We start from the raw sequence: 14069 nt of genomic DNA, 5'->3' as shown, positions 1-14069 counted from the left end.
TGCACGCATACATCAAGTGCCGTCTCACAGGCATGGTTCGGAGCATCGAGGAACCGCACAGCGGGAAGGGTGGGATAACCAGATTAGTTGCGAATGTAAGAGGAATCACAAAGTGGAATCGACTCCAAGAAAGAACGCCAAATTACCTATGCCGAGTCTGCAGACGACAGAGCTGTGCAATGAGGATATCACAAGTAGAAATCGAGTTGCAATGCAGGTCGTTAGGGGGCAGCAAAAATCAACCGGAGGCGCGTAAATGTGACCCATATGTGCGTGAAAACAAGATCTGGTGTAAATCATAAGAGGAACAAGGCAACCGGCAGCGACCTTGTGGCTACCGACATCGCCATTGCACATTCTCCTCTCCACAGTTAATCACTGTCCGCTGTTCTTCTTCCAACGGAGCAGCTCCGCCAGGCTCGCGAGGCTGCAGCCCAACTTGAGGAAGTCATGGGCCAACAATTCATCGGCAGTAGCACGGCTGCGCACATCGACACAAAGACATACACTCAAGAACGACTTGAGCTCCTTGCTGAGCTTCTCTGGCTTCTTCAGACGAGGAGTGCCGTTGGTGGCGATGAGGTACAACGCCTTGAGCGGTTCCTCATTGAGGTATGGGGGCTCGGATTCGATCATTTCGATGGCCATGATACCCAATGACCAGCAGTCCACCTTGGGGCCATACTCCTTTTGCTTAACCACCTCGGGCGCCATCCAATACGGAGTACCGACCATTGTGGCGCGCTTACTCTTCGACTCGGTGAGCTTAGCACAGAATCCGAAATCGGCTAAGAAGTGGTCAGCATCAATTTCCCAGGGTCATTAGAGAACTGGGAGGGTTACTCACTAATCTTGACATGACCAGCCCGGTCAAGAAGCACGTTATCACTCTTGATATCACGGTGGATAATGTTCTGGCTGTGCAGATGGGCCAATCCCTTGCAGGTCTGCTCGTGGTCCCCATAGTTAGTATCAGTCTCGTAATGGTCGATGTTTATTTACGCACCTCTGCACAAATTGTGGCAATTTGATCTTCCTGGATCACCGGGTTGTTGTCAATGACATCCGTGAGAGCACCACCTTCCATGAACTCCATGACAACCCACAACTCGTTGCTCTGCTCCTGCAGGAACGAGTCAAGGAAATTGACAATGTTCGCATGCTGGCTGTCTTTCATGACAATGATCTCGTTGACAATGAGTTCTTTCCGAGGCTGGCTACGCAAATCCATCTGCTTAATAGCCACCTGGGTACGGGGACCGTACTGCCGGTAAAGCTCCCGCGCAACGCCGGATGTAGCATGCTCCTTAACGCGCGCCACATACACGGATCCGGAGGCACCCTGTCCAATTTTCCGCTGCTTGCTGTAAGACTCGTTCGGGTTATCCTTGGAGACGACAGAACGCAGGCGATCCATGACCTCGTTCTCGCTCATGTTCGACATGCGCACTTCCCTCTGACGGGGCTCTGCCTTCTTGCTCAGGGCAGCCTCGGCTTGGCGGACTCCATCAGGGACATTTGTCTTCGCGGTCTGCTTGTTCGCAATGTTCAGGGGCTTCACAGGCTGAACCGGAGCGGGCAGCTTGCTGGGAGGAGGGCCCTGGGCCGGCTGCGCTTTGACGCCATTGTTCTGAGCCCGTGCAGGGGACTGTCCCTGAGCCGGGTGTCTGGAGCTCGGAGAGGATTGCTCAGCCCTGGCAGAGCCATTGGCGTAGTCTCCAGGCCGCTGTCCGGCGGTCGGAGCGGATGGGGCAGGGCGCTGAGCTGTCAGCTGGCGCGGAGGCTCCTGGCGAGAGGAGCCAGGGGCCTGCGGGGCGGGCCGGCTGGGCTTGTAACGATCATCGGGGGACTGGCCGTAGCCCCCGAGCTCTTGCTTCGCCAAGGGGACACGAGTCTTGGGCAAAGAGGCATTGTATGCTTCTTGGTCGAGCCGGTTCTGCTCCTCCTCCCGCTGACGTGCGCGACGATCCTCTTCCATACGGCGACGCTCCTTATCCGCCAACTCATTCATCCGCTCCAATTGTTGCTGCTGCTCCAAAGCACGATCGGAATCCGACTTGGACTGCGAAGGAGACGAAACAGGAGACTGGCTGGAGTACGACTGGCCACCGCTGTCCAAACGCTGTGCGGGAGCAGGCGGCGGGGGTCTTGGGGGTGCAATTGAGTTGCCCACGGACCCGCCGCCGCTGAACGGCTTCGCCTGCTGGTTCGCCGGCGAGGAAAGCCCAGCATAGTACTGAGGGTTCTGCTCGCGCATCTTAATGTCGGAGTAGAATTCCAGCACCTCAATAACGGCCTGGGGGTTCTTCTTGTAATCCTCCTTGGTGATTGCGGACGCGGTCAGGAGCTTCTCCCACTCTGGCGGCAAGCCCACGAAGGCGCCGGTGCGCGGATCGAATCCGACGTGAACACGATGGCTGAAGTTCGTGGGGTTGCTTACCCCTCCCATACCAGGGCAGCGCTCGTAGATCTTGTCGATCCAGTCGTAGATTTCGTCATCGCTCTTGACTTCGCAAGTGATGCTCTTGGTGGGCACGTCGCGGGTGATTACGGCGGTTTTGGAATTCGCGTCCTTGGGGTTGGCGAGACGAATGATCTCGAAAGCCATGCGAGTATCCTCCGATCTCGAGACGCCTGTGACCGCCGTCAGCGGAATGGAAAGCACGATCTTCCCCGTCTCATTCTTGAGAAAGTCGAGACGGAATTCGCGCAAGATCAAGTATCGTTGATTCCACGTCGCCAGAAATTTGTCTTCCTTGCAACGGACATATCCCTCCTTGATAACGGTGACGCCTCCTCCGCCAGACTGATCGGTCTTGGTGCGCGTGAGCGACGGGGTGCTCGTGTTGGGGAACAGCGAAAGGTTGGCCGGACCGGGGGTGCTCGGGGAGTTCAGGCTCATCTGGCTGAAGGAGGTAGCCACGTTGTTGGAGGGGTTGGTAGGCAGGTTGAGTTGTGGGCGGTCGGCTGGGGGCCGGGGGGCAGGCCCCGGATTCATGAATTGGTCTGGGGAGTACATCCTGCGGGCGCGTCAGCAGCGCCCGGAATTGATCACAGGCGAGAACCTGTGAGTTGAATCGAGGCTGAAGGGCCACAGGGGTGGGTAGATAGGTAGGAAAGAGGGGGACAAGGAAATGAAGTCTGGCTCACTTTTCATAAGAGGCCATTAAGCTGGGCCGGAGTGGAAACCGAGACGCGGAACTCCCAAGGAGGGGAAGGGGGGTTCCTCAGGGGGGGGGAGATGAGGGATGAGGGGGGCCAACCGTGAAATCCACGGAGCAAACAATGTGAAGGGGAGGGCGGTCCCGACAACACACCCAGATTAATCTCCAGGTGCACTTCACTGCAGGCCAGTCAGCATGAGAACTGTGGCATGTGCAAGGCTGGGTCTGTCAATCTGGTGACCCGTGGATGCGGTAGAGCCTCTTCTTCCCCAAGGGAACTATATTCCACCACCTACTCCATAGGCCGCGGGATGATGGAAATGGGACAGGGAAAGCGACCAAAGCTAATTGAACATCTGAACATACCTTGAGGGGTAAACTGTAGGCTTATCTTGACGCAGAAAGGAAGCCTCGCGCCCGCGAGGAAGCTTCGAGCGTGAACTGCACGTCTCGAAGGTGACAACCCCAATATCCAGACGCGGTGAGACCAGCGGTTACCAACCAGGGCGGCCAAGTACACAATGCAGGAGAGATGCAGGCGATGGCAGAGGGGAGTACCCGAAGCGTGCTGGGGTTCCGATGAAAAGGAGGTGGCGGGTGTGCAAACAATAAACGAGAGTCACGATGCAATAGCGGGGAGTAACGAGAAAACAGAGATGAGGAGGAGGAAGAAGGATGAAAGACTTGAAGAGGAGGGGAAGAGGATAAGGAAGAGGGAGAGAGGGTGTGTGAAGAGGGAGGGAGTAAGTAGGAAGTTAGAAGGAGCACCAACAGGAGGCGGCAAAAAGGGAAGGCCGGCCGTTGAGTTGAACAAAAGGCACTCGAGGTTTCACCACCCGCGGCTCCAAGGGGCGCACGGCTCTACTCTCCTCGAGAATATTATTATTATCTCTCTCGAGGGATGGTGATGGGCTTCCTCTTCAACCCTGTGAAGCAGATCACTGAAATAGCCCCGGAAGATAGAATGAAGTTGGGGGGTGGAGGGGAGAGGAGGAAAAGCAAAGAACAAGACAAGGAAGCGGAGGAATTGATTACTTTTACAAGCAATCCAGCAAAGATAAACCAACTAACAATCACTATTTTGGTAGAAGTAGATACTGTCTTCGGCCCCCCCTGGAATACACCACTTCAATAATCCTGTTGGTTGACCACAAACGGAGTAGGAGAGGGTCACCAAACAACGATCGATGGGTCCTTGACTTTGATCATAATGGATTGTCGTGGGCATGTCTTGGGAGGTTTCATATACAAAGCTAAATCCGAAGCAGCAAACAGCCAGGGCTCTTCGCTCCCCTGATTGTGATGATGCACAATTAACCTCTCCATCCCAGTAAAAGAGGCGCCCTTACGCATTTCACTGCGAGTGAAACTACGAGAGGCAATTGATCAAGTAGTAGTTCCTTTCCAATGGAATGGATGGGCATCATAGTACTAGTAGTACTTATCAAGTCCAGCCCTAGAAAGAGTCCAATTGGGCGATGAATGGTTGTTTCAATGACCCCCTCTCAGGCAATTGAGGAGTGTGCATCCTTACTGTCGTATTCCCTATTTATTGATTGAATGATTGATTGATGGTCACTTGCTTGATTCTCCTCGAAATCATTACTATGCATGCGTCAAATCGGAGATAGAGAAACTTGGCCAACGGGACCCAGATTAAGGGGAGCCAGAAAAAGCGTACGCCAGAGCCACTCCACTTGGATTGCAGTTGCTTGTCGGTTCGAATCAGATTGATTAATGGTCAGGACCGAATTACATCATCCGCGCGGATGGCCCCGACAAGCCATGCTATATCGCTAAATTCTCCTAGTCTTGAGGCTATTCAGGGCTCCTCGGCGTCTCCTTGCGGTCCCAAATCAATTTAGATGGGTAAGCAAGAAATCTTAATCCTAACCCTCACCCAACAAAGCCACCCACGGGTTGCCAGCCAGCCAGCTGGCCAAATAGACCACATACCCTGCACATAGAATCCTGGTCAAGTAACAGCCACCAGTGAGGGTAGAGAGAAAGAGGGACCCACGGGTCGGTGGTCTCGAGTCTCCAACAGCGAGAAAGAAGACGGAGAGAGCGAGAGAGAAAGAGTAGAAAGAGAGGGTCGCAAAGAAAGGGAGACCCACCAGCGGCCCTGATTTCCCGCCCCTTTTTTCAGGTCAAGCCCAACTGCACTGGAATTGATTGGATCAGACCAGCAGCTCGCTTCAGCAACAGTCCATGTCAATTGTGGTGCTGCTGCATGTGCAGATGGAACTAAGGCTTCTTTCATGCATCTCATCGTTTACTAAAAAGGCATTGTGATAATTTTGGTCTATTCATACAGATTTGGACATTAACTATGCTACATGTTTTACCCCTAGCCCTCCTCCTCTTCCAGGCCACACATACACTTCGGTATTCTGTATAAGTACATGTGGTGTGTAGTCAATCATAGTGAGTACGTAAATCAGCGTTCCTCCCCAAATGGATGGTTGAATTTCAGCAATCCATTCAAGCCTCCAACCCATCCATCGTGTGCTTCACCACCGGTGATTCTTCGCATGACACATGGCACGCCTCCTTGCCATTCATTCTTGCCATGTCGCATCTCTTCGTCCCATACTCGTGCCTCCATTCCCGCGGTCAATCCTTGCCCTAAGTTCACCCCGTCAATGCTGACCTCCAGCTCACGACTCCGGTTCTTCTCGCTCAGTCGGAGGGTAATCGGAGTACTGGATGGCAGCACCAAGGGCCGGAAGCTTAGACTCCGCGCACAGATCGGTGTTAGTAGAACCGCAGGCACGAGTGGATGCACAATACTGCCTCCACTGCTCAGACTATACGCTGTGCTACCCGTCGGTGTTGAGATAATGATTCCGTCGGCCACGGCTTCCGTCAGAAACCGGCCCCCAACATAGACATCCAGCACCGCCAAATGTGGCTCTTTGCCTCGATGCAAGAGTACCTCGTTCATTACGTACACTCCCTGGTTATTCAAGACGTTTGGCATGGCCGCTGATGTGGATTCCCGTTGGACTGGCTTGCCGTCCGCCGTAAAGAGCCCAACCTTCAGTCGGTTGCGCATCAAGATCCGGGCACCGCGCGTTAAGCCCATCGACTTCCCTCGTACCGAGGACCATCCAGTAGGATTCGCTTCCAGATCCAGCGTTTCGTCGGCTGAGGCCGGCCGGGAGTCCCCCAGCACCGTCGCGCGATCCCCAACTCCGGCTCCTGACATGTATACCTCGCGGAATGCGCGCTTGTATTCGGCAAATTTCCATTCGCTCAAGAAGCCCAATGTTCCCATGCTGAATGACAGCACCGGCGGGACGTTGTAGCACGTGGCAAACAAGGACGAGGCATGCAGAATCGTACCATCTCCCCCGAGAGTAACGGTGAGATCCACCTTATCATGCAAGGCCGGTCGTAGTTGGTCGAGAGGGGCGGTGTAAACAGGCGACTGAAGTGACGAATGTATTTCCTCTGCGACACTGGGTTCTAGGATGATCGAGGCCGATGGGTAGGTAGACGTCGCATGACTACATCACCAGTGAGGGGTTAGCATCCATGACGTCTCGGTCAGCCGGTATGGGGACTCCGTACTTGGCAAATTCAATTAGAGAGGCAGTAACGGCCGGAGAATAGTCTTTCTTCACGACGAAGATATTGCGCGGGGGTGCTGGCCATTGGAGGGAAAGGAGATCGCCCTCTTGGGATTCTGCTCGGGGCGCACAAGCAGGTCAGCATACCAGGAACGGCTTCAGGGTGTTTCGCAGACGACACTGCGTTGACGCACACCTTGGTATTTTGGTATCAGTCGTTTTGGTAGAGTTGCAACATCTCTAATCTCGTAACATCGTGAGGAGGAGGAAAAGTTCCGTGACCAAAGCATCCGAACCGGAGGCCCGACATGAGCAAGCCGTGGTCGCATACTCGCAAAATGCATTTTTAGTAGTGGATGAGATCGAAAAAAAGGCCGTGCACACTCTTCTAGAAGACCTATATCAGCTCACATCGAGACTTGTTGCTAAGCTGTGACTGAAGCGCTCACATTATCAATCTAGGCCTGATTTATTGTTCCATACCAGCATGTGAGAGAAGGTTGCGCGGGACCTGACATGCAGGTTTAGTTGAGAGGAGTAGACATATGCATAAATATTCTTGCAACTTCTATAAGAATCTTATTGTCCTTAAAACAGAAACATATATAGGAAGAGAAAGAAAATTATGCACAGAGGAGAAGTTTCATCTATCTCCGAAGCGTCAAAAAGACTCCTGCAAGCGTGATGCCGATCGAGACCCCCGGATCTCCGCTGACCGCCTTGAGGGGAGGGCCGGGCCAACTGACGTAGTGGTTTTTAACTGGGGAGATCATTGATCATGCGCCCACACACTATTGAGACACTTGAGAGCTGTGCTCCGGCTCAAGCTTCCTACTCCCTCGAGACAGGAACCAAACTTCTCTCCCGTCTTTCTTCTCTCTCCCTCTCAAGTATTCTTCCCCCCCAAAACATGGCTTGATTCTACTTCATTTTTACATCTCCCACATTATCATTATCCCCCCGGTATACGTCCCGGCTTCCGTTAGTCCCTTTGTCCTCCGATCCCTCTTGACCTTACAACGAAACACTGCTGGCCTTCCGGCAGACACCGCTTTTCCTGGTACAGTGTGCTGCATCTGGTTGCTCGCGTGATCCAAGGGTGGGAAAGCTAATCAGTGCCCGATCCAGTTCCATTATCTCTAGAACTTTATCCTCCCTTATATAGTTGGCCTGCAAGTCCCTTCGTAACGCCTCGTCGCCAACAACTGAATCTCATCATGGATACCTCCGAGGTTCGACAACGAAAGCACGACCCTCAGCTGAATCACACAGCCGCCTCGAAGAAGCAGCCTTCCGACAGTCAGGATGAGGAACCCCGTTTGAAGCATGGCATTGCGATGCAGCTTCTCCGCTCTTTGCTCCTGGCAACATGGTTCAACTGCTGCTGCGTCGCCATCCTAGCGACCCAGGTCATCGGCTCCCCTCTATACGTGATAAACAAGGATTGGTATTATTCCTATATGGCATACACAAAGCAGTCCTTTGGCTTGGTCATCACGGCTCTCACTCAATGGGGCTGTCCTACCTTTGTGCGAGTCAGCGGTGACAAGAGTGTACGGGGTCAGGTCCACGTCGCAGAGGATGGGCGCTTAAAGACCCAATTCCCAGAGCGAACGGTCCTCATAGCCAATCACCAGGTGTATACTGATTGGATCTATCTGTGGTGGGTGGCATACACGAATACGATGCACGGCCGCATCTTCATCATCCTGAAGGAATCCTTGAAGTACATTCCTATTATCGGCCAGGGTATGACCTTTTACGGCTTTATTTTCATGGCCCGCAAATGGTTGTCCGACAAGCCTCGTCTGCAACATCGATTGGAGAAGCTGAAGACTCAACATACGGGATCGCAGTCAGGGTCCCCGCAATATGACCCCATGTGGCTTCTGATCTTTCCCGAGGGGACAAACCTATCCATTAACACCAGGCGGCGGAGTGCAGAGTATGCCGCAAAACAGGGACTGTCCCCCTTGAAGCATGAGCTGATTCCCCGCTCCACTGGTTTATTTTTCTGTCTACAGCAGCTGCGCGGGACGGTGGAGTGGGTCTATGACTGCACCGTAGCCTACGAAGGACCTCCGTAAGTACTCGATGCGCTTGCTTGCAAGCGAGTGAGCTTTTTTTCACTAACTACTATCCTCAACAGAAAGGGTAGTCTACCTGACAAGTACTTTACCCTTCGGTCGACGTATCTGCAGGGGCGACCGCCCACTTCGGTCAATATGCATTGGAGACGTTTTGCTGTGTCCGAGATCCCTCTGGATGATCAGCAAGAATTTGACTCGTGGCTCCGCGAGCGTTGGATTGAGAAGGACCAGTTGCTTGAGGAGTACTACGAAACAGGGAGGTTCCCGTCCGAGCTGGCTGGGTCTATCGAGGTTGGGCATGGATTCGAGGACCGGAAGACTGCCGCGGCTGCAGGGTATGCTGAGGCACATGTGCGGTTGGGACACTGGGCCGAGGTCGGCCGGATATTCATGGTGCTTCTAGGCGCGGTGTTCCTCTGTAAATTGCCCAAGCTCCTGGGATTCTAATGTGGGAATGCCTTCTTGGCCGTGGATCGATGTTGCCGTTACGTGCTATGACCGACACTCTAACCAACCCGTTGCATGACATGAGCAGATGCGCTTAGAGTATTATTATGACTATTTTTCAGTTACTGGCGTGATGGGTCTCACTTGGATAGATGCCTCTCTTCTCCACTGTATTGCTTTGGACGTGGTCTTGGGCAGTTTTTGATTTCCTCTTCTACTATATCAATATAGCTTTCTAGTGTAATCCATATATAGCACCGAGCAGGTGTATTAGATGAAACACTATTTATTGACAAAATTTCAATGGAACGCATGATAGCCTCTCCATAACATCTATACATATAAGCTCAATTCTCCACTATGTTCTATTGATCTAAGATACATTATTAAATAACTTGGTACTGTGTAAACACAAACATACGGAGAGTGCCAGTGGGTGAATGACAAGCCACAGCTGGCTAGCGGGCGGTGGCGGTGTAAACTCGGACCGGCCAGCCTCTCTCTCTCTCTCTCTCTGTGTCTCTCATGCCAAACCTCCGGAGCGCTTCAGAAACCATCGATCTCAATCTGCTGTCACCACAGATTTGGTCCTCTGACTGCTACAAACTCAGGAGCGCTCTTCTTGCTAGTCACCCGGCAAGAAGACACTTCTTTTATCCGCGTCTTTTAACCCCCCGCTCTAGTTTGGCTTCATCCCGATCATGAGTTGAGCTGAACTACGAGCCAAGCTCCTTTCACCTCTCCGAAACAGTCGCAATCCTTCCCATTGCCCCATCTACAACACAACACATTGCTCAAAGCAGTGCCCGCACACGCCATGGCGTCCCTTCAGAATGGCCACGCCAATGGCACAAATGGCGATTCTCTTTCAGCGGCCAACCCGTTGCCCAATCTCCGTTTTTTTGACATTCCCTCCGCCATCGACATTCCCGCGTCCACCCTCGACAGTGAAGTCGAGGTCAGCCTAGAGATCCTTCCAGATGACCCAACCGAACTCTGCACATTGTTGGAGAACGAAAAGGCCGCTAAGAACTTCTGGGTCACGATCGCGCTGGCATACGCCAAGCAGAAGCAACTTGATCATGCCATCGACATCTTAAACAAAGGTCTCGCGTCGGTCGCTCATGGAGCTACGAAAGAGAAGCTCGGCCTGCTGGGATGGGTTTGCTGGCTGTTGATGCTGAAGAGTCGGAATGCCCCCCGCGTTGCCCCCGAGGGAGAATTGTACACCGAGGCAAAGACGAAGGATCATTATCTCCAACTTGCGACGTCAACTCTGAACGAGGCTTCACGACTGAATCCGGCATTCCCCCCTCTGTTCCTGGCGCGAGGTGTCCTGTCGCTGCTGCGCGCGTCGCTACACCCACCCCGTCCTGTTCGTCCGGGCACCGTTGACACATCCGAGAGGGTAGAATCGCTGCGGCAGGCGCTCAAGTGCTTCGATGAGTCGTCCAAGGCTTTTGGTGGTCGAAATGTCATGGCCATCCTTGGGCGCGCGAGAACGCAATACTTGCTTGGCCGATACGCTGAGGCCCTAGAAGGCTACCAGAAGGTGCTGATGAAGATGCCCAGTTTGACGGATCCCGACCCGCGAATTGGTATTGGCAGTTGCTTGTGGCAGTTGGGCTTCAAAGAGCAGGCCAAGGTTGCTTGGGAGCGAGCTCTGGCGTTGGTGGGTTCCACACAGATTCCACTCGTACCATTTCCTTGTTTACTAACCGCTTGACTTTTTGTTGCGAAACAGAACCCTGACTCCAAGGTCGCCAACATTCTCCTCGCAGTATACTATCTCTACGACAGTTCACGACATGCCACGACAGACCCGGCCTTCGGTTCATTGTACAAGGTAGCAATGACCCAGTACACGCAGAAGGCGTTCAAATTGGACAAGGAATACCCCATGACTTGTTCTCTGTTTGGCGGGTACTTCCTCCTCCGGAAGGCTTACTCCACCGTCGAGACCCTGGCCCGTAAGGCCATCGAACACACCGATGTCATGCAGATTGCCAGCGACGGCTGGTATCTCCTTGGTCGGAAGTCCCACTATGAAGGCGACCTGACGCGCGCTGCGGAGTATTACAACCGCTCCGACCAGGCTCGTGGCGGTGGTGAGAAGGGATACCTCCCGGCCAAGTTCGGCACGGTACAGATGCAAGTGTCTAACAAGGACTTTGACGGAGCCAAGTTCCGCCTCGAAAAGATCATTCAGCAGACGAAGAATGCCGAATGCATGGTTCTGCTCGGCGCGCTCCATGCGGAGGAGGTCTTCGCTGCGCAGAGAAGCGGCAGCAAGGAAGACAAGTCGGCTGAGATCAAGAAGGCCATCAACCTTCTGGAATCGGTTCGCGCCCTCTGCAAGGACGAGACCAAGAAGATCTCGCCCGACGAGTCCGTCTTGGTGTACCTGGCCCGGCTGTACGAGCAGAGCGCTCCCGAGAAGAGCATGCAGTGTCTCACCCAGCTGGAGGAGATGCAGCTCGCAGAGGTCGCAGAGGAGGAGCGCCCCGAAGGCGTCGAAGATGAAGAGCAGGTCAAGGCAGCTCTCCGCGTCCACCTTCCCCCGCAACTCCTCAACAACATGGGATGCTTCCTGTATCAAGCTGAGAAGATCGAACGGGCCCGGACCATGTTCCAAGCAGCGCTGGATGCCTGCGTCCGATCCAAGGAGAAGGAAAGCGAGCTCGACACCGACGCGCTCGTCACCACCATCAGCTTCAACCTGGGCCGGACCTACGAGGCAGCCGACATGCCGGAAGAAGCCAAGAAGGTGTACCAGGGTCTTCTGGAGCGTCACGCTGACTACACCGAGGCCAATGCACGCTTGACGTACATCGCCCTGCGCCAGAGCCCCACAGACGAGGGACCGAAGAAGATGGCCAAGCTCTACGAAGCCGACTCGACCAACTTGGAAGTGCGCGCCCTGTTCGGCTGGTACCTCAGCAAGTCCAAGAAGCGGGCAGCCAACCTGGCCGAGGACCACGAACAGCGCCACTACAAACACACCCTGCAATACTACGACAAGCACGACCGGTACTCCCTGACGGGCATGGGTAACATCCACCTGTCCACAGCGCGCGACATGCGCCGCGACAGCGACCAGGACAAAGAAAAGCGGCGCAAGATGTACGAGCGGGCCGTCGAATTCTTCGACAAGGCCCTCCAACTGGACCCTCGCAACGCATACGCCGCCCAAGGTATCGCCATCGCCCTTGTCGATGACAAAAAGGACCACGCTTCCGCCGTGCACATCTTCTCCAAGATCCGTGACACATTACGCGACGCCAGCGTCTACCTCAACCTCGGCCACGTCTACGCCGAGCTCCGCCAATACACCCGCTCGATCGAGCACTACGAAGCCGCACTGTCCAAAGACCGCGCCCGCGACGCACAAATCCTCGCCTGCCTCGGCCGCGTCTGGCTCGCCAAGGGCAAGCAAGAGATGAACCTGCAGGCCATGAAAACCGCCCTCGACTACGCGCAGCGCGCCCACTCCGTCGCTCCGGGCCAAGTCCACCTCGAATTCAACGTCGCCTTCGTCCAGAACCAAATCGCCTCCCTTACCTATGGCCTCCCGGAAACGCAAAAGACGGTCCAAGACGTCCAAGACGCTGCCGAAGGCCTCCAACAAGCCGTGGAGACCTTCAACCGTGTAGCTCAAGCCAAGAACCCACCATACCCATCCAGCGCCTTAGAACAGCGCGCCAACATGGGCCGCACCATCCTGAAGCAACTCGAGCGCGCGCTCCAAAGCCAAAAAGAATACGAAGAGAAGAACGCCGCCAAGCTCCAACAAGCGCGCGAGGCGCGTGAAGCCGAAAAGCGCCAGCGCGAAGAAGAAGTGCGCAAGGCGCAGGAAGCAGAGCGTGAGCGCAAACAGCGTGTAGCGGAGGAGCGGCAGCGCATGATCGAGGAAGCGCAGCGATTGGCGGAGCAGCGCGCGGAAGAAGAACGTGCGCGTGAGGAAGCGGAGCTTACCACTGAGTCGGAGACGGGTGCTAAGGTTAAGCGCAAGAAGAGGACGACGTCTACTAAGCGCAAGAAGAAGCGCAATGAGGACGACTTCATCAACGATGGAGGCGATTCTCCTTCCAGGGAGAGGAGCTCGGAACCGGACTCCGATGGCGAAGCGGCGGCGGCACCGAAGAAGCGCCGGCGTCTGGAACGTCGGTCTGGTAGTAAGGCGCAGCAGAGCAAGTACAAGAGTAGTGAGATGGTGGTGGATTCGGATGACGAGGAGGAAGCGGGTGATGAGGATCAGGCGATGCGTGATACTGGGGCGAATGATGACGAGGATGAAGAAGAGCAGGATGTGGTGCAGCGTCGTCGGGCCAAGGTCAGTCGACGAGTGGCTGATGATGATGAGGATGAGGATGAGGATGAGGATAATGGGGCGGCGGTGGCTGGAGGAGGGGGCGAAGGGGCCACAACTGGGGGCGATGGGGGCGAAGACGATGATGATGGATTGTTCAATGACGATGGTGGTGATGATGATATGGATCTGAAGGAGGATGAGTGAATAAGTGAGTGAGTGATCTAGACCTTACTTACTTACCTACCTACCTACCTACTACCTTTTTAGGAGCTTGTTTGTTGGGTGAGAGCAGAAGGACCGTGTAGTTTTATGGATGGTTGTGCCTTGCTTGTTATCTTTCTCTATATTGTTTTTTTGTCCCCCTTTCATTCCAACTTTCCATTCATGTATTTGAAAAGATGGCGTTGGGATTGGATGTTCGATACTTCAGATATTATTATTACTCCTACTACTTACTTATATCGGTACTTACTACGGGGGG

At 54.1% G+C, this 14069-nt stretch overlaps 5 protein-coding genes across 5 annotated transcripts; 2 read left to right on the top strand and 3 right to left on the bottom strand.

The window, feature by feature from the left end:
• Positions 1-226: 226 nt before the first annotated feature.
• On the bottom strand, positions 227-3352 carry BO88DRAFT_79 (serine/threonine protein kinase CLA4). The gene is made up of 3 exons (XM_025713140.1): positions 1007-3352; positions 848-947; positions 227-788 (listed from the first exon to the last, which is right to left on the bottom strand). The coding sequence occupies exons 1-3, from the start codon at positions 3017-3019 to the stop codon at positions 376-378; spliced, it is 2526 nt and encodes an 841-aa protein (XP_025567835.1). The 5' UTR covers positions 3020-3352; the 3' UTR covers positions 227-375.
• Positions 3246-4132, top strand: BO88DRAFT_399714 (uncharacterized protein). The gene is made up of 2 exons (XM_025705379.1): positions 3246-3343; positions 3531-4132. Exon 2 carries the CDS (start codon positions 3686-3688, stop codon positions 4070-4072), a length of 387 nt encoding a protein of 128 aa, XP_025567834.1. The 5' UTR covers positions 3246-3343; positions 3531-3685; the 3' UTR covers positions 4073-4132.
• Positions 4133-4958: 826 nt separating this feature from the next.
• BO88DRAFT_36 (uncharacterized protein) lies at positions 4959-5520 on the bottom strand. Its single transcript, XM_025703838.1, has one exon. The coding sequence runs from the start codon at positions 5434-5436 to the stop codon at positions 5140-5142; it is 297 nt and encodes a 98-aa protein (XP_025567833.1). The 5' UTR covers positions 5437-5520; the 3' UTR covers positions 4959-5139.
• BO88DRAFT_353915 (NADH kinase POS5) lies at positions 5461-7083 on the bottom strand (the record flags this gene model as incomplete). Its single annotated transcript, XM_025703659.1, has 3 exons — positions 5461-6676; positions 6741-6858; positions 6936-7083. 3 exons carry the CDS (start codon positions 7081-7083, stop codon positions 5605-5607), a joined length of 1338 nt encoding a protein of 445 aa, XP_025567832.1. The 3' UTR covers positions 5461-5604.
• Positions 7084-7667: 584 nt separating this feature from the next.
• Positions 7668-13792, top strand: BO88DRAFT_439614 (putative RNA polymerase II transcription elongation factor (Ctr9); the record flags this gene model as incomplete). The annotated part of the gene is made up of 11 exons (XM_025709723.1): positions 7668-8822; positions 8889-9204; positions 10028-10948; positions 11021-11075; positions 11097-11306; positions 11328-11509; positions 11537-11674; positions 11699-12102; positions 12124-12326; positions 12348-13489; positions 13511-13792. The coding sequence occupies exons 1-11, from the start codon at positions 7957-7959 to the stop codon at positions 13790-13792; spliced, it is 4719 nt and encodes a 1572-aa protein (XP_025567831.1). The 5' UTR covers positions 7668-7956.
• Between the last annotated feature and the right edge of the window lie 277 nt (positions 13793-14069).

This window comes from Aspergillus vadensis (genome assembly GCF_003184925.1).
Source record: "Aspergillus vadensis CBS 113365 unplaced genomic scaffold BO88scaffold_1, whole genome shotgun sequence".
Lineage (NCBI taxonomy): Eukaryota > Fungi > Ascomycota > Eurotiomycetes > Eurotiales > Aspergillaceae > Aspergillus > Aspergillus vadensis.
The sequence above is the reverse complement of the archived record's forward strand: the minus strand, read 5'-3'. Positions and strand labels throughout refer to the sequence as shown.

What these genes read in the sequence shown, in the direction of transcription:
- BO88DRAFT_79 (XM_025713140.1), bottom strand. Translation starts at nt 3,019, where the DNA reads ATGTACTCCCCAGACCAATTCATGAATCCGGGGCCTGCCCCCCGGCCC. An exon ending in TTGCCACAATTTGTGCAGAG is followed by an intron (nt 948 to 1,006) that starts GTGCGTAAATAA and finishes GACCACGAGCAG; the next exon opens with ACCTGCAAGGGATTGGCCCA. An exon ending in GGCTGGTCATGTCAAGATTA is followed by an intron (nt 789 to 847) that starts GTGAGTAACCCT and finishes ACCACTTCTTAG; the next exon opens with CCGATTTCGGATTCTGTGCT.
- BO88DRAFT_399714 (XM_025705379.1), top strand. Translation starts at nt 3,686, where the DNA reads ATGCAGGAGAGATGCAGGCGATGGCAGAGGGGAGTACCCGAAGCGTGC.
- BO88DRAFT_36 (XM_025703838.1), bottom strand. Translation starts at nt 5,436, where the DNA reads ATGAGATGCATGAAAGAAGCCTTAGTTCCATCTGCACATGCAGCAGCA.